Below are 19,350 nucleotides of genomic sequence, written 5' to 3' on the forward strand. Positions count from 1 at the left end.
TGAAGGAGCTAGTTGTGTTTAGGGGCAGAGTTGAGACTGGCGGATGAGTCCAATGAGGTGAAGCAGTCAAGTCAGATCTCGTACAGAAGAAGATCAGCTGAAATGATGACGACACCAAGTCTTCACACAATTAAGAGACATCTTCACAACTGTTGGAATTAAGTACTATGGTTTTTAGATACCATTGAGAAAAACACAGTTGTACCTTAACATCTGTTGAGAAAATACAAATAAATATGCTAACTGGCGAACAACTGACAGATAACTCAGTAGCCACTGATACAGTCATGCAGTTGAGGAATACGTCCCGGGTAACGTGACACACAAATCTGGCCTCCGGCACATGCACGCCATTGTTTCTTAAAAAAAAAAAAAAAGTCAAGTCTAGTGTCTGTATCAGGAGCACGGCCTCTGAGTCACCTGGACTTTAGTTAAGCTAAGTAATATCTCACCATAGACGGCTCTGTGAAAACTGTCCCGTGGGTCAGAGGAAGGAAAGCCCTTGTCCACATCAAAGTGGCTCTGACCAGCAGGAGAGAACTTTCACCGACACCTCCTCTGCATCTGCATCAACGACGGACACTCCCATTCGAGGGAGTGGAAACTTCTTGGAATCAAAATGACCAGAGAGGGTCCAGCACTGCTGTCCATTAAGTGGACTGAAGGTTAAGGTCAGGCTCCGTCACTGCAGAAGTGGAACCCCTCTTCTACGACTGACCCTCACACCTCATGGGGAAGAGACCCCTGGCGAGGCCACTGGAATCTGGTTTTGCTACATTCTGTTCACAATCCCAAAGAGAGATTCTATTTCAATCCAAGACCAGATGTTTGGCCCATTGCTCCAGCTACTTGTCAGGAAGATTTATCCTGCTACAGAGGAAACAAGTAAGACTATGGAGACTGGCTTAAAAAGTTCTGTATGTGAGGAACTCTTTCATTTTCTTAGGGATTGGCAGCGCTAGCACTTGGTACGTTGTTAGGAAACTTCGCAGGGCTTTCCGGCATAAGTGCTTCAGTGATGACAGGACCCGAGGAGCCGTCCAGAACTGGACGTGGCCATCCCTTGTCCTGAAATGAGACGGAAACCAGTGCGTTACGGCAGACCTTGGAAACGTATGTTTTCACTGGGACAGATATCAATGTTTCTACTCTCACTTGCACTGGCAGGAGACTCTAGAGAGTGAAACGCAACCTGGACCTTGGAAATAGATATGAAGGCTGTGGTGCTGAGTAATTAAGGCTGCTGAGGGCAGCAGGAGAACTCAAGACACCTCTGGTTCCAAAGTGCCGTCTCTGTCAGTACAGCCCTTTATAAATCATACTGTGGGTTCAAATGTAACAGGGAAGAGTGCCACCTGTTGAATTACAGATGTTCCCTGTAAGGTGGTCTCTGCCCTACATGGTTTCCCCTATAAATGCTGCCTCATCTTGATTTCTGCTTCCTTGCAGACTTGGCCTGTTAATAGCATGAACTGTAGATCTTTCACGTTGACATTTAGGCTAAATATTAAGGGTAAATGATAAACTCTGTTAGCAGAAGAGAATACCAGAATTTTACGTAATCTCAGATTTCCTTAAAGCCCTCCTCACAGGCAAGAGAATTCTAGATGCTTTCTTTGCTTAGAAAGCTACATGGAATACTCAGCAGAAATCGTTACCCATCTGCTCGGCTAGCAGATACATACCCCGTGGCGATAAGTCCGCCATGTGGGAAAAACGTGCAGCAGAGGCCATTGGTCATAGGAGCGAAGGCAACTGGAGTCCTCAGTTCCAGGGCCCAGATCCTGAGGAGCCTGGAGGAGAGAGGGACGAGTCAGCAGACCTGGGGCCAGACCCCACGGGTGACGCTACAAGCCCTCTCCAACACTTGCTCTGAGGCCGCGGAAAGAGGTTTCTCTTCGTTACCTGTCATCCGCTACCGTGGCGAGGTACAAGCCTTCGGGGGAGAAGCACACAGATCTCAGGGAGCTGATGTGGACATCGCTGTCATCCACGGGGGGGTTGAGCTGGGTGTGGCTGAGGAGGACACAGGACAGTAGGTGGGCCTGGAGTGATGGCTGCCCTCCGCCCTCCGCCTTGCATCCCCAGGCAGGAGGCCAAAGTGCCGTGGCCACAAAAAGGTTCCAGACATGTCTCGTACCCCATGTGGAAAACCTGGGGATTTGCAGACTGGAAAAGACGACCGGAAACAAGTGCATTTCATACAGCTCCGGTGTCTCGCGGAGGGGGCTGAAGGATTACTAATATTCCCTGTGCTAATTTCCTTATGCAAAGTAGGTCAGCCCTCGCTTTGATGCCACAGTACAAACTGAAAGTCTTTTTTAGGCTAAGATACATGATAATTATAGGACTACTTATTATTTGCTTCAGAAAACAACAAAGGGGAAAAGTAGACCAAGCTGGTGAGAACATGAAAATTCACTTTGGAAATAACAGTTTCAATAAGAGGATCATTCTGAACTGTTACTACAGTTATTAGTAAGTGGAAAGAAAGAGTCACTGTGAGGTTTCATAATGCTGAATCCAAAGCAGTACAGAGAGCCTCCGATAGCCGGAGACTTGAAGGCACTCGGGGCTAATTTGAGAATTGACAATGAAACACTGCTGCACACCAGTGCCTCAGAATAAGCACGAACACACTGTGTCCTGGACCAAGACAGGCTTCCCATCGAACACCCCACCGGGAAGCGGAAGCGGGGAGGCAGCCCTTACTGGAGTGACCGCAGCCGCTCGCCAGTGTAGGGGTCCCACATGATCACATTGGTATCGTAAGAAGCCGTGACGAGCAAGGCAGAGTCAGGGGAGAAGTCGCAAGAGACCACGCTGCTCTGGTGGCCCTCCAGCTTCCGGATTAATGTGTAGGACCGCATGCTCCACAGGAAGACCTGTGGGAAGAACAGGTGCCTGGTCAGGGCGGAAACAGTGCTCAAGACGTGAACAGTGAGGAGAAGGCACAGCCCTGCCTCTCCAGGCCGCACAGCCAGGGGAAGCTAAGTGCCCCAGCCCCTTTTCTATGTTTCTTCTAGAACGTGTCATACTGGCCTAAATAAAGTGACAGGTCTGAATTCTTGAGGCACAGAACCAACAGACATGCTCAAGGAGCTTACTTTAGGGGAGAATCAACCAACCGACCTCAGGAAGACAGCAGCCAGCATGCCTCCGGGGAAGCTTCTGGGTCCTGCTTCTGAGCGCTCTTAGCAAATAGGGCAATGCATGCTGAAGACCTAAGCCAAGGGCTACCTTGTCCTTTCACTTGAAACCAAAATTAGGGATCAGAGGTGAATTCCTGGTCACCCAACAGAGCCATCTGACACCCGCCTCTGGTTTACAGGACCACAGAAATCTGCCCCACGGCTGTAGGTCTGACCTAGCTCCTTACTTGAAACCTTTCTGAGAATCATTAAAAGAAGTATTTTCTTTTTTTTCCTTTAAGAAAACTCTCACTTTCACATAGTTCCAAACCTCAAATCAATGATTAACCACCTGAGCTGTACCAAATAGTGAACTCTTAACTTTCCCAAGTCGGTCACAGCAAACAACAGCTCAATGCAGATGTAAAACTCAAAACAATCGGTTCCCAAACTGTTCCTGGGTTTCTAGTACTTTTGTTACAATAGACAGGATTTCAGGACAGAGTTCAACGAGTTACTGTACATTTTATGATTTGAATGGAAATCCTAATTAGGTGGATTCAAATTAGATGGTTCAAAGGAAATCTGAATCCACATGTGGGTTGCAACTTTTAAAATCATAGACTCCAACAGGGAAAGAAATTTAAGAAACATGGCTTTCCCATCTTGTGAAGGCAAACAGCCCTCCCACGACATGATGGGAGCGACCTGCTTCCAAACACCTCCTCCCGTTTGGTTTGTGTCAAAGTGCAAATCAGAAAAGGAGGGGCCTCAGCCCGGCAGCGTGCCTCCCGCTGGGGCTGATTTGCAGGCGGCTTTCAAGGACGCTGGCTCACTTACCCTCTCACGCATGAGGTCGCTTCCCTGAACTGAAGCAACAGAGCAAAGGGCACCCCAAGTTTGAGACTCACCGACTTCTCCCCAGCTGCAGAACACAGCATGCTGCAGTCTGGCGAGATGGAGCAGCAGTAAACCCACTGCAGGTGGCCCGATAACACCTGAATCTGTTTACCTGTCAGCGAAATGGAGCACACGGTGAGCCGACTCCCAAAACCGCAGAGCAGGAAGCCTGAAGAACCGGCAGTGGTGCCTCCCCCCAGCCCCACCCACGATATCCAGCGGTTCTCTAGCAGCTGAGCCCACGGGCCCCTTTTTTAATGCAGAGAAAGAAATATGACAGGATTTATCATTTAAATGCCTGAAATCTATTAACATGACGTTATAATGCCCAAGGGAAATCATTACCTACTGTTTCACCAAAATCCACAAGGTCAGTGGGACAAAGGCTGTCCACAGATCAGGTTTGATACATTCCTTTGATAACAGAGAACATTCTTGTCAGGTCCCCCAACCACCTCAGTTACTCTGAAGCATCCTTCCAAATTTGAAAGTGTCTACCTTCACTTCTCTGTCATTTACGCTCTGTAATGGTTTCCCCCTGGCCACAAGGATCCCACTCTCACCCCGCTCCCACCCTCGCCAGGATGTCGGGATGAGCAGTGGTGCCCCATAATTAGGGCCACATGCTCTGGAGGCGGGTAAACTCAGCCTGGAATCCTGGCTCCACTGTTTACTCAGCGCATAACCCTAGGTCACTCACGTCATCTCTTCAGATCTCCATCTGGGAAAAAGCTAAATGCCCATCAACAGAGGAATGGATGAATAAAGGGTAGTATTCCACCTGTTAAAGTCAGATGAAATTAAGGAACTAGATTTTCCATGGAGTACTGTCTAATAAAAAAGAAAAATGCAGAAAAAATGTGAAGAATATGATTCCATTTTTGTGAAACAATGACCCCCAAATCCATAAATGTAAAAGTGAGTGTCTGGGACTTCCCTGGTGGCACAGTGGTTAAGAATCTGCCTGCCCATGCAGGGGACACGGGTTCGAGCCCTGGTCCAGGAAGATCCCACACGCCACGGAGCAACTAAGCCCGTGCGCCACAACTACCGAGCCTGCGAGCCACAACCGCTGAGCCCACGTGCCAGCGCGCCTAGAGCCCGTGCTCCACAAGAGACGCCACTGCGATAAGAAGGCTGCGCACAGCAACGGAGAGTAGCGAGCAGCCCCCGCTCCCCGCAGCCAGAGAAAGCCCGCGCGCAGCAAGGAAGACCCGACACAGCTAGAAATAAATAAATTAATCATTTTTAAAAAGCGAGTGTCTGAATCGGATTACGCAAGTATAGAGAAAAATATGGAAGGCAATATGGAAGGGTCTTATTTAGCATGGGTGACAGGACTGCAGGGGGATTATGGAGGAACGCAAAGGAGGGGAGGATGAGAAAGTTTGGGGGGAGAAGCCCCCAAAAAGGGGGGAAGAATGTATATGGTCATACATATGCATTTAAGAATTCATGTGTATGTGTGGGTATACAGAAATAAATTTTATGGAAGTCAGTCATGGTTTCTTCAGCTCTCAAGTAAGAAGCGTACCTGCTCCCCCGGGGTAGGTGTGAGTGAATAAATCAAGGCAGGGTGGGAGGGCAGGGCTCCGTGCCTGGGGACACTACTTTAGTCCCCTCCTCTCCTTGAAAAGCCCTAGTAACTGGCCTAGTCCATTCTGCCCACTCTCAGCCCCTTCAGCGAGTCCTCCCTCCCTGCCTCAGATGGTGGCAAGGTGCCTGCGACACTCATTAAAAAAGGCGCTGCGGGGCTTCCCTGGTGGCGCAGTGGTTGGGAGTCCACCTGCCGATGCAGGGGACACGGGTTCGTGCCCCGGTCCGGGAAGATCCCACATGCTGCAGAGCGGCTGGGCCCGTGAGCCATGGCCGCTGAGCCTGCGCGTCCGGAGCCTGTGCTCCGCAACGGGAGAGGCCACAGCAGTGAGAGGCCCGCGTACTGCCAAAAAAAAAAAAAAAAAAAAAGGCACTGCGTCTGAGCACCCTCCCAGTCAGCAGGCCCACCTCAGACCACACAGCCACAAGCTCCACAGCATCGGGCAGACGGGACCCAGGGCGCGTTGCGTGACTCGATGCCTTCAGATGAGGACACCACAAGCACCTCCTTAGTTGCCTGACAAGTTATCAGGCTCGTTTCTGAGAGGGCAGGGACGGGGCCCCTCTCGTGGTGTGGAGAGCTGCACAGTCACCGCTCGGACTCTGCATCATCAGGGACGAGGGTGCTCTTCATGAACCGCCCACGTCCCCATTTCCTCCTTCCACCTCCCTCCATGCCTGTGAGGGAGAAATGGCCCGGCAACCAATTCCCCTTCCCTGTGTCACCCTCCCAGCTGAGGAGAAACACCAGAGATGTATGGAATTCTCCGTCGGGCTGCTCCGGGATACAGTCCTGCTTAGAGCAGAACTGCACTAGGGCTGACCGCCCCCCTCCCCACCCCAGCCTGAGAGGATTCTCGTAGACCTAGCTTCCACTGTACAAAGAAACTTTACTTCTAACAGGAAGTACCCAACATGGATGACTTCTTCCAGATCAGTGGTTCTCAACCCGGGGAGGCTGTGGCCTTTATGTTGACACTGGGCTCTGTCTGGAGACATTTTTGGTTATCACAACTAGAGAAGGTGCTACTGGCATCTCACGGGTTAAGAAGGCAAGGATGCTGCTCCACACCAGAATGCACAGGAAGGTCCGTAACAAAGAATTACCCAGCCCAGTATGGCAAGAGCGCCACAGCTGAGAAAACCTATTCTACACCATGTATTTTCGAGAGGGGTGAAAACTGGTTCTTGATGGCCAGAAAAATCTGACCTTTTTAATGTACAAAGCACAGATACACATCCAGTACCTGAAGAGATATTCAATGTATTTTTGGCATGAAAATCTCCCAGGTGGTGAGGGGGCTGGGGGGGTGACTAGGAAAAACATGTCTAAAAAGTCTCCTCAGGAGGCAATAACAGAAAAAAAGGTTGAGAAACACTGTTCTGGATAAAATGACACTGGTCAAGTAGAAAGAGGGGCAAATACAGTATTTTGGGGTTGCCAAGTCATTCCGTCACCTCCATACCATGTTTATTCAGGTCCCAGATGCGAAGAGTCTTATCTCGGGATGCAGAAACCAAAATCAAACTGCCACTGGGTGTGAAGCTCAGATCTCTCACGACGTCTTGGTGGCCAGACAGATTCAAAAGCAGGAGCCCTAGCGTGAGAGAGAGGGGCACTCGATCAGGGGGAGAGGCAGCTCTGGCCTACAGGTCACAGCCACACCCCTCAGCCAACTGGCGGCCCCTCTGGTCCCTGATCGGAATGTGCACGAGAGCCCCCTGGGGCCTGATCCCAGCCAGAAATGACCTACCTGTCTGTACCTCCCAAATCTTGATCTGCCCATCGTTGAGCCCTGTAGCAAGGATCAGGCAAGAGACGTCTGGCACCTGGGGATGGTGGCGTGCCCAGAGCTTCCTGCTGGGTGGAGAAGGCCACGGGCTGAAGGCCAAGCCCCAGACAATCTGCCCACAGTCCAGCGTCTTCTCCTTTGGGCTGCCTCGCCCTTTTGTATCATTTTTGCTGCTTCGGCTTTTGGCTTCGAACCCTTTAGGGATGCTGGGAAAAGCAGAGAGTTCTTAATGAGTCTGAAATTGCCACCAAGTCAATCGACTTTTCATTCTGGGGTACCTAGGCCTTTGAAATCCTAGAAACAAATAGGCCTTCAGTGAATTCTAATACGACCTTTCTTCTTGTTTTTTTTTTTATTTATTTTTTTTTTTTTTTATTTTTTTTTTTATTTTTTGTGGTACGCGGGCCTATTGTGGCCTCTCCCGTTGCGGAGCACAGGCTCCGGACGCGCAGGCTCAGCGGCCATGGCTCATGGGCCCAGCCGCTCCGCGGCATGTGGGATCTTCCCGGACTGGGGCACGAACCCGCGTCCCCTGCATCGGCAGGCGGACCCTCAACCACTGCGCCACCAGGGAAGCCCTTGTTTTTTTTTTTAGAATTCGTGTAACAGAGACTTCACTGGCTGTGGCTCATCCCATCTGTGACAGTCCTGCAGTGGGGCGACCTGCCTTGTGGGATAACTAGATCACAGATGCTCCAGGGAGCCATTTGCTTCTTCAGAAAGTTCTCCTGGGTTTTGGTGCGTGGAAGGAAAGATGCACTCCATGTTCCTCATGAGAAAGAAAGCATGCTGTAGGTTTGGAACTAGGACAGAACTTAGAGCCTGAATAACCATGTGCCACTCTTCTGCCTCATACCCCCCTTATCTCTAGCTTAGAAAGTCCCCAAGGAGCAGGAAAATAAACCCAATTTTCGGGCCAACAGTTTGCTTGGTACATGCCGATTTCCACCTTCACTTGCTTTGCTCCAATCAATGAATGAGGCTCTTTCATTTACTTCTCTGATGGCACATCCAGTCCAGGAACCAACCAGCAGGGCAGTGAAGGGAAGAACTCACAGAGCTGTTCAGGGGCACGCTGACCTCAAAGATCTCGTGGCCCAAGCCTTTCCTTTTACCTTCAACTTATGCTGAAACACAGGCCCAGACAAGCTAAATAAGACTCCGTCCCTAAGAAACAGGGCCCTGCCCATCACTCTGCCTCGCAGACAATGTCTCAAAGGCATAAGCAATTCAACAGTCCTGGGGTTCGGCCCGCAAACGCAGAACCCTTATCTGTAGTACACTTTTATCACTGTAAGTATTCAGTCCTGCTTTGCTACATGGCCACACTCCGTGGTTTATCGAACTGGGGGAAAGAGTGATGATAAAGCTGGGACTCATTTCCATGAAAAATCCTATAGCCAACATACATGCAGCTGAACCTCTTTCTGTATTACATCTATTCCCGAAAACTTAAGTAAGTCATATTTTTGCCAATCGCATCATCGAAATATATTAAAGAATTTTAAGCAAGCTCACTACAGAACTAGAAGGGAGACACTGTGGCAAACGTGGGCTCCTTCGACTCTGAAAGTCTGTCATTCTAAAGCAGAGGCTGCGGGAGTGTGCCCGGGATGGCAGTCTGTTCTGTACGTGAAGCCGTCTCCCACCTCCACCAGGCTCGTCTGCCCACCTCTCGCCTAGGGACGTGTTCACGCTCGAGCAGCAGAGCTGACTTGTCTTGACAGAGACATACGGCCCCCAAAGCCAGAAATATTTACTATCTGGGCCTTTATAGAAAAAGTGTGCCGACCCCTGGTCTAAATGGCCAAATGTGGTCTGAAAATGTGTCGTTCTGACAGAACATCTGAAATGTGACACTGAATGTCTTTTCAATGAAGCCCACCCAATCCACATCCGGCCCCAGCCAGGCCAACACATACACTTCGAAGACCTGCCCAGCCCTGACTCGGGGGCCTTAGTTGGCCATCCAGGGGAGAAGCACAGAAAAGGCAAGCTATGGGGAGAGCTCTGTAGGCCAGCTCAGAACCTCCAAAGTTACCTTTTTTTTTTATATAAAATCCTGATTTCTGTATTTGAATTAAGGGATACATCTGTAGCTACTTTATTCCAAAGGAATTAAGGCACATTGGCATAGTAATTCATTTTACTATCATAAATTTAACATGTTAGGGGTAGAGATAACTTTCCTGGGGTCACAAAATTGGGGGCAGAACGGGAACTAGTAGTCAAGTCTTGGGTGTCCTAGCCTAGTGTTCAGCACATGCCCTGGACTTCAGAGTCTGCAATGAATTCAAGGGATGAGCTACATGGGAGGTGGCAGACGCGACTGTGGGAGGGGGCCGCTCGGGGCCAGGGACAGTCATTAGGAGAATTTAACGTCACCAAAACTGAATCTTCAGAAAATTTTATTTCTAAAAGTAGTAGTACATTTATCTAGTTATTATCAATTATTTGCTCAATATCAAAAGCGCTAAATTATATGATTTTTTAAATGTATAACAACCCTAACAAGAATATAAAGGCCCCAGATTTCCCCTTTTAAAGGACTTTCAAAATAACAATTATTTTAAATTATAAAATTAATAGTGAAACATGGGGAAATTTTGGAAATGAGAAAATTATAAAAATTACCCAGATCCTAATACCACTCTAACCACAGTAAACACTGTACGATGAATTTTTAATTTATGTGTACATTCACATGTTATTCAAAAACAAATTTGGGATCATACTGCAAATACAGTTTCATAGCTTGCTTTTTTCAGTAAGCCTTGTACTGTAAGCATTTCCTCAAGTTATTATTCTTCAAAATGTGTGATTTTTCCCTAAAACAAGTAACTGCTCATTTAACATATTAAACAGTATTTCCCTCATTATATTAAACAAAAGATACACATAAAGGGTTAATGCTCAAATTTACATTTTCTCTAATATTGGAAAGATATATTTATGTATAGTAATATATATATTTGAATACAAGAGTGATTTTCAAGGAAGTAACAGATTTCCCACTTTATGCTTTTTAAAAAATACTTTTTCAGACTATAAATCTATATCAGATTTAAGTCTGGATATGAAGTTGAGTCCCTTGTATTTAGACTGGGGGAACCAATAAATAATGATCTTGGCATTACCATTAAACTGAGTATAGAAGGAACTGAAAATTGTGATTAAAAAAAACAAAAACACACACAACAATCTTTGATGGCTACAGAAATATACAGCAATGCCCAAATTTCCTTAAGCGTTCTCTCATCACCAGATTTTAAGCTATTTCTGATTTTTAACTACCATATGATTAATTTCATGTTGAAAATCAGTGTATGTAAATGGATGACCTCCCATTTGCAGCAACATGGATGGACCTAGAGATTGTCATACTAGATGAAGTCAGACAGTGAAAGACAAATATCATGTGATATCACTTATATGTGGACTATAAAAAAATGGTACAAATGAACTTATCTACAAAACAGAAATAGAGTCACAGATGTAGAACACAATCTTATGGTTACCGGGGGGAAGTGGCGGGAGGAATAAACTGGGAGATTGCGATCGACATATACACACTACTGTATATAAAATAGATAACTAATAAGGACCTACTGTATAGCACAGGGAACTCTACTCAATATTCTGTAATGACCTATGTGGGAAAAGAATCTAAAAGAGAGTGGATATATGTATATGTATAATTGATTCATTTTGCTGTACAGCAGAAAGTAACAACATTGTAAATCAACTGTACTCCAATAAAAGTTTTTAAATAAATAAATAAATAGATGACCCCATTTCTGAGATTCCTAATCGCAGGAAGAGCAGTTTTAAGGTCCTCGAAATGGCCTTCCTTCCAGCAAGTGCACAAATTTATACTCCTCAACCCCAGCAGCGTGCAGAGTACCCATCTCAGCAAATTTTCATCAGCGTTACCTATCATCAAGGCAACAAGTTTCAGACTGAACTTATAAAAAACTTAAATCTAACGTGCTACTTGTAAGAAATGCTTAAGGCAAAACAAATGAGACCCTCATGGGCAGGGGCCATGTTTGATTTATTTCAGGATTCTCAGCCCCTGGCTCTGGGTCAGGCAAGGAAGACTACAACAACGGTTGGCTGAGTAAATAAATACAGACATAGAGTTGCCCTGTGACAAATGAAAAAAATACTGATGCTGGGCCATCTGACTGGGAGCTCACAGCATTCAGATACTGGGACTTTTCCAGCCCAGAGACAGAAAAGCTAGTTAATATCAGGAACTGAACTTGGTTGATAATAAAAAAGGCAACTAGCCAATTTTAAAATGGACCAAGGATCTGAATAGACATTTCTCCAAAGAAGACATGCAAAGGGCCAATAATCACATGAAAAGGTGGGCAAGATCAGTAGCCAACAAGGAAATGCAAACCAAAACCACAATGAGATGCCACTTTGCTCCCACTAGGATGGCTATACTATAATCAAAAAGACAGTCGAGGGCTTCCCTGGTGGCACAGTGGTTGAGAGTCCGCCTGCCGATGCAGGGGACACGGGTTCGTGCCCCGGTCCGGGAAGATCCCACATGCCGCGGGGCGGCTAGGCCCATGAGCCATGGCCGCTGAGCCTGCGCGTCCGGAGCCTGCGCTCCGCAGCGGGAGAGGCCACAACAGTGAGAGGCCCGTGCCCGCAAAAAAAAAAAAAAAAAAGAAAAAAAGAAAAAAAGACAGTCGATAACAAGTGTTGGTCAGGATGTGGAAAATTTGGAAATCTCCAACGTTGCTGGTGGGATTGTAAAATGCTGGAACCACTTTGAAAAGCAGTCTGACAGTTCCTCAACCAGTTAAACATATACAAAAACATATATCCACACAAAAACTTCACGTAAGTGTTCACGGAAGCATTATCTAATAGCCAAAAAGTGAAAACCACCTGAATGTTCACCAGTGGATAAACTTATAAACAAAATGTGGTGCCTCCATAAGATGGAACATTATTTGGCAGTAAAGGGAAATGAAGTAATGAAGCATGCTACGACACGGATAACCATGAAAACAGTATCGTAAGTGGAAGAAGCCAGTCAACTGACTACACAGTGTATGATTCGATTTGTACGAAATGTCTAGAGTAGGCAAATCTATAAAGACAGAAAGTAGATTAGAGGCTGCTCAGGGCTGGAGAGCAGAGCGGGATTAGAGGGTTTCTTTTTGGGGTGACAAAAATGTTGTCAGACTGATCATGGTGATGGTTGCACAACTCTGTGGATATTCTCAAGTCACTTGGCTGTATACTTTATTTATTTTTTTGGCGAAAGACAAGTTTATTTGCCTCCAAAGGACTCAGGTAATTTAGAGAAATTTAAAATACAGTTAGTTGGTCAGGGGGAGTCATCCCCATCAGCAGCTGCCGAATAATCAAGCCTAACTACCCAGCTGGGCCTCTGGCTGCACACTTTAAATGGGCCAACTGTATGGCGTGTAAATTATATCTCAGTAAAGCTGTTAAAAGAAAGAAACTCAGGGCTAACATCTCAATGGAGTTAATTTTCACAGGTACAGAATGTGGGACCCTGGAAACCTCACTGATCCCATTCCTGAACTGTTTTGGCCACCTTCCCTCTCCTGCTCTCGGGCAGGGAGCCATCTGGGAGAGCGCTCAGTTCCCCAGGACTCCCTCACTCCCTTGGGTGTGAAAGAACTTACAACTGCTCTTCCAGCGGCCAGGGGATCAGCTTGACAATGCAGTGTCCTTGAGACCAGGCGAACCAGGAACCATCCGGAGAGAAGGCAACGCTCCACGTTTCACAGCTTGACTTCCAATCAAACTGATGGGGGCGCCCGGGCTTGAGTTCGGCCAGCAGCAGTGGCTCCTCTGGGGCAGGAGACAGCATGCTTCAAACAGGCACCCTCACCTCGAGGGTAAGGGCAGAACCAGGCCCCTGACCACCTTGCTGACTCAGAAACTGGAAAGCCACCGAGGTCTCCCCATGGCAAAAAGTGACAGTCCGGATTCTGGGAGGGAGTTGTCATTTAAATGACCTGGGGCACTAACAGTAGCCACAGGCCGAATTCCACTGGGGTTACTCAGTGCTGGCACTCCTGACTTCTGGTTAACCATGACTCAGAGTAACCTTTGTAAGAGTGAATCCAGTGAAGGGAGGCCTCATTTTCCTATGAAAGCCCGAAGAGGACGAAAGGAGACAGGCCAGGCAAGGATCAGACGGTGCTGATCAGGAAGCCTTCAGATGCACTTAAGGTCTCTCCAAAAGAACCTGCTACTGGGAAACAGGTGAAAGAAGGAATATCTGAAACTCACAGGCTCCCTCTCACTCCCCGTCATCCTCCCCATCATCAAGGCTAAAATGTTCAGCACTGGCCCCGCTTCCTGTCACTCAGACTTCTTGATCTGGCCTCCCACTTCCATCTCCTCTCTGTTCTGGCCTAAACCTTCATCCCATCTTGCTCCGATCTTTTACAAGACTCTCCTGATGCGTTTTCTCCTGCCCCCAGGGACCCTGCTGAAGCTGAAACGCACATCCCATCTCGACAGTTCTTTCAAATACATTCCAAAGCTCCCACCTGCCTACCAGATAAAGGCAGCTGAGACCCGGCCGCCCAGCCCACCCCACTGGCCCCAGCCTTCCCTTTCCGGTCGTCTCCCTGCACGCCACACGCCGGCCACACACACCTCCCTGTCGTGCCCCAAGTAGCGCATCTGAGTTCACACCTAGACTCATTTTCTGCTTATGAGAATCCCACTGAGATTAGCAACCCAGAAGCATACCCAGATCTCATACTATCAAAGCGGAAGGAAGTCCCACTCTCCTTATTTCTTTCTCTCCTGTAGTGACAAGTTTCCCTCTGCCCCAACGCCACCCCCAGCTGGGAATTTACGCAGCCGCCTTCAAACACCAAGCCGATTCAATCCTTCTTTTTTTTTGTTGGGGGGGGCGCGGAGGGGGGAGGCTAGCACAGCGTCCTGTGAAGGGTGGGGGCTGGAATGGTGCTTCTTCATCGACCTGAAGGGCAGTCCCCAGTTCAAGTCTCCCCTACAGCGGAAGATTCTCAATGGCTGACAAAGCTTGTAAGTTCAAGGCCTTCAGAACTGATTTTTTTATCGCTACGATTGTGTTACATACGAATATAAAAACTGGCTTCCATCCTGAATGAGGTCACTGTCTGATGTGTATGTTCCACTTTGGCAGTTTTGAGACTTTGACCTTTTTATAGCTGTTACCAGATAGATACTAATTTAAACAGCCCCTATTTCATATATTTTAGGACACATCTTTATAAGTCTTCTCAGTTTGACCTTGTTAAAATCAGGATGTGTCAAGCGATGACTTTTCATAGTTAAATAGGCAGTATTTTTTTCAGTGACACATATTGGCAATACAATCCATGATATCCTGGATTCAATGAAACAGACGGTAAACATGCATATATGTAAATAATATTTATATGTATATATATATTTTTTTCTGACATGCATTATAGGAAAATACATGGGTATATCTTGTTTCATGAAATAAATGTATTGCTGAAAATTCTGTCTTTAAATAGAATTTTAATAAATCATATTAAGCCTTTATGGCTTTGTTATTTAAAGAAAATTTAAGGAAGTTTCCTTTGTAAAGAGAATATTAATTCCCTGAGGTTCTATGCTTAAATCTAGGTTTTAATATATCATATCTGTCTAAATTGGCATTTGTATACGCCCAGGTAATTCCTCCTAGAAATCTGTGTTTGCACAGGCGATCCTTTCACTTACACAATTACTTGTGTATCTGAGCACAGTCCTCTGGATGTGAATATCTGCATGGTAAGAAGTTACTTTATACTGTAAATCCAAAACAAGACTCAGTGTTACGCAGCAACCCCGTGGCGTTTATTCCCATTATTTCTAGATATCTTCTTAAGGTAAAAGAGCCCTATTCTGTTAATGCCTCCTCATGGGGTCCAGTGGTTCTCAGCCGGGGGCACTTTTGCCCCCCAGGGACATGTGGCAATGTCTGGACACATTTTGGTTGTCGTAACCAGAGGGGGTGCTACTGGCATCTAATGGGTGGAGGCCAGGGATGCTGCTCAACATCCTACAGTGCACAGGGCAGCCCCTACAACGAAGAATTATTTTGCTCAAAATGTCAGTGGTGCTGAGGTTGAGAAGCCAGATGGAGTCAAATATTAAATGACACTGACTGATCTGGAGGTACATTTTCATCACCTGACTTCATTCCACCCTGGTAATATTCACACTTGGTTCGCTTCCTCCACAATACGCACGTTATCCATCCTTTCGACACCATGGAGGCTCCACACAATATGAAAAGGGGTCACCCCTGACTTCTCTCTTTTCTTTACTTCCCAAACCAAACCCATTAACTAGTTCTACTGCATCTGCTTCCAAAAGACTTGCCAAACCTAACTTTCCTCCATCTCACGGCTGCTATTCTAACCTATGCAACATCGTCTCATCAACATTGGCTCATATATGCAACATCATCTCTCACTAAGCAGACTCCTAGCTCCCTCTGCTAGAAGACTGCTCTCCTGGCTCCCCCTCTGGCCCCCACCACCCATTCTCCTCACCTTTCAGAGTGATCAGTTTTGATCACTCTTAGAATAAAATCCTCACCTGCCCTAGAAGTCCTGCACACTGGCCTTCTCTCACCCCTCGACTATGCTCAATTAGTTCCGACCTCAGGGCCTTTGCACCAGCTATTCTCTTAGACTGGAATGCCTGCATGCCTGGCACCTTCTCTTCATCCAGGTCTCGGCTCAAATGACAACTCCTTAGAGAGCCCTGCTCTGATCCCAAGTCAATGTCCTTCATAACTCCTCACTTTATTTTCTTTACAGCACAATCACCATTATGATTATTATCCGTCTCCCTCCAGTTAGGACATCAATGCCACCGACGGAGCAGGGACCTTGTATGTTTATCCCCAGTGCCTAGCAGAGTTCCTGGCAGAGAGCAGGCACTCAGTAAATATTTGTGGAATAAATATACATGGTATCTCTCTATAATATAAATGAAATGAAGCCCCTTAGACTATTATGATGCCTTTGCCAAACATTTTACATGAAATGCTTCTTAAACATAAGCCATACCCAGATTTCACACTCTATTTCTGTGATTTGGGGATTTAATCTCTTGCTATTTCAGGCTCAAGAATCCAAGGACTAAAATAAGAAAAAAAACGAAGGAACTACGGAGATTCTGAAGAGGAGGCTGGGCCCAAACTAAACTTGGCTGCTGGAAAAGAAAGCCATAATTAGTGCAGAACTTTAAAAAAAAAAAAAAAAAAAACAGAGGCAAGAGGATCCAGCTTCATCTGGGATTGTACCTGCCCTGGCCCTTCTTGCTGAAAAGGCCTATGGATCTGAGTTTTCTAATTAAACACTGGGATGTGTTTGGATAATCAGGCAGAGTGGAAAGACATTTACCATGGGCCTCTTCTGTGAAAGGAGATTTGCCTGAACACAGAGAGAGAGAAGCTATGAATGACTCTAGCCGGCAGGAAGCTTGTTGATTTGTCCTGCCTTGAGATCTCTACATGAGATGTTCCATCCGTTCAGAAAACTCTGCCTGGCTGGCCCCAGATCCTCGCCCAGCTGCTCTGCCTACCCTTCAGGCCTCAGTGCTGGTGTCACCTTCTCAGAGACCTTCCTGGCCTCACTACCCAAAGTGGCCCAATCACTTTCTTTTCACTCCACTGAATTTTCTTTATAACTATCGCTCACACAACTTCTCTTGATTGCTTGCTTCTTTTTATGTAACTGTTGTTTCTCTCTTCCCCACCCTCTTTCCGAACTGTTCACTGCTTTTGGGCTGTGCTGTCCAATACAGTAACTGCTAGCCACACGTGGCTACTGACCTTCTGAAACGTGGCAAGTCCCAATTACGATGGGCCATTAGGTACATGATACATACTTTACTTCAAAGACAGTACAAAAGCAAAAATCTAAAAATTTTCAATAATTATTCATGATTACGTTATAATGATAATATTTTAGATATGTGGGATTGACAAAGATATAATTTTAAAATTACTTTCTCCTGTTTCACTTTTTTTTTTAAACACAACTACTAGAACATTTCAAATTGCATATGTGGCTCGCGTTATATTTCTATTGGCCGGTGCTGGCCTAGAGAGTGCCTGGCCCATAGTAGACACTCAATAAATATTTGAATGAATAAATACATTCTAACCACTACTCTGAAGATATCTACTGCTGTCCATTACAATTAGTCCCATTACAATGGTCTTTATTCAGTTTCAAAAGAATAAAACTCTGGCCTTTTTTTTTTTTTACCGGTAGCTTGGCAGCTCTCAACAGCTCAGCCCACACCCCAAAACACAGTTGTCAATCATTAGGAAAAATGCAGAACTGGAAACAGATTCCTGCTGAAAAGGGAGGCTAGCTCCAGATCACTTTCAGATATAAACTAAAAGGAGTCAATGGAATAGACAGCGGAAGCTATAAAAAGATTCACATAAGATTTCAGACAAACAGTAGGGGCCATTTAACAACAGTTCTATGGGTAACAAACTCACCGAAGAGAAAGCCCTTATCTAGATGGGAAGGCAGAGAGAGCTACCTCTACACCTGGTACTGAATGCCTTACTCCAGCAAACAAACAAATGTCATTTCCCAAATTAAAAAGTTACACCACCCCAGGGAAAACCCTGATTTCAACCCACCCACCCACAATCCCTGCTCCATCAAAGAAACCAGGGAAACACAAAAACATCCACAATCAGAATCCTCCAGACCAGAATGAAGCTTGACCTTCACTGGAAGAATACAAAGAGGTTCTGGAACAAATTCTGAGCCTAGGCCTTGACCCCTTCTGAGAAATTTCCCCTCAGGAAACCGTCTTTAAGCATGGGAGTATATTCAAGAGTTGGGACTCCCAGAATAAATCACAAGCCCACTCCAAATTTCTATTAGTGGGGTTTAGGGGCAAAGTGGTTGGAAAGAAGAAGCCTGAAGGACACGTCTTGAGGTTTGGCCTTTGCATAACAAGCACACCATTCCCACTGAGGCTGCATGGTCAATTTGGGCTGACCCTCCAAGTGCTTCCAATATTCTCCGACTTCCACACCGTTTTCTGATGACAGCTGTTAACAATGAGAGGCAAGTACCTCACTCATCGGTGTATCCTAAACTTGTCCCCTCATCCATGTCACCAGGGATCGGCAGCTCGGCTCTACAAATCAGTCTCTATTGGGAGAGGCTTGGAATATGTTTTTTCAATAGGGATTCCAGACCCCATTTTCACGCACAGACAAGTGTGGGAAGCTCCCAACCACCCGCTGAGGCAGATACTATTATTAACCCATTTTGCAACTACAAAACAGACTTGGGTTAAGCGGTTCGTCCACGATCACACAGCCTGTAAGGAGCAGAGCGGACTCCCACCCAGACCTCGAGTGCAGCACCTGGGCACCCACCCTCTCGGGTATCACCCCCCCCCCCGCCCGAGGGCCTGGCGCCCATCGTGTCCCACCCGGGCGGAGGCGTCGGGCCCCGGGCGCCCCCGACTGTCCCGGGGATGGGGATCCCCGCCGCGCAGAGGCCCGTCCTCCCCGGGTCCAGTCGGCGGCGGGAGACGGGGCGGCGGCTGCTGACAGCGAAAGCGAAACAAAGCTGGTCGCCCGGGGCGCACCCTGCCGCCGGCCGACGCGGACGGCCCAGGTCCGGCGCCCCCGCCGTCCCCATCCCCCGCCCCGGTCGAGGCCGCGCCCCACCCCCCCGGGAACGGGCCCGGCCCCGCCGGCGGGGAACGCGCGCCACGGCCCCACTCACCTCCGGCCTCCATGGAGGACGCGCGCGGCCCCGCGGCAGGCGGCGGGCGCCTCAGCCCCCCGGGCCGCCGGCCCTCATGCCGCCCCCGCGCCGCCCGCCCCCGCCCCGGCCCCGGCCCCGGCCCCGGCCCCGCCGCCGCCG

General features: G+C 47.4%; 1 protein-coding gene across 2 annotated transcripts; it reads right to left on the reverse strand.

Moving 5' to 3' along the window:
* Window positions 1-635: 635 nt before the first annotated feature.
* WSB2 (WD repeat and SOCS box containing 2) lies at window positions 636-19,222 on the reverse strand. 2 transcript variants are annotated; one of them, XM_065889777.1, is made up of 9 exons: window positions 19,210-19,222; window positions 13,099-13,267; window positions 7,382-7,626; window positions 7,094-7,225; window positions 4,043-4,143; window positions 2,713-2,885; window positions 1,906-2,016; window positions 1,686-1,793; window positions 636-1,068 (listed from the first exon to the last, which is right to left on the reverse strand). In XM_065889777.1, the coding sequence occupies exons 1-9, from the start codon at window positions 19,220-19,222 to the stop codon at window positions 906-908; spliced, it is 1,215 nt and encodes a 404-aa protein (XP_065745849.1). In that variant the 3' UTR covers window positions 636-905. The 2 variants fall into 2 exon arrangements, with proteins under 2 accessions (XP_065745849.1, XP_065745847.1); XM_065889775.1 differs by lacking the exon at window positions 19,210-19,222 and having other exon boundaries at window positions 13,099-13,286.
* Between the last annotated feature and the right edge of the window lie 128 nt (window positions 19,223-19,350).

The sequence above is a fragment of the Phocoena phocoena genome, chromosome 13 (assembly GCF_963924675.1).
Source record: "Phocoena phocoena chromosome 13, mPhoPho1.1, whole genome shotgun sequence".
In the NCBI taxonomy this organism is placed as follows: domain Eukaryota; kingdom Metazoa; phylum Chordata; class Mammalia; order Artiodactyla; family Phocoenidae; genus Phocoena; species Phocoena phocoena.

What these genes read in the sequence shown, in the direction of transcription:
- WSB2 (XM_065889775.1), bottom strand. Translation starts at nt 13,286, where the DNA reads ATGCTGTCTCCTGCCCCAGAGGAGCCACTGCTGCTGGCCGAACTCAAG. An exon ending in CTGCAGCTGGGGAGAAGTCG is followed by an intron (nt 2,886 to 4,042) that starts GTGAGTCTCAAA and finishes TTCTTCCCACAG; the next exon opens with GTCTTCCTGTGGAGCATGCG. An exon ending in GAGCGGCTGCGGTCACTCCA is followed by an intron (nt 2,017 to 2,712) that starts GTAAGGGCTGCC and finishes TGTCCTCCTCAG; the next exon opens with CCACACCCAGCTCAACCCCC.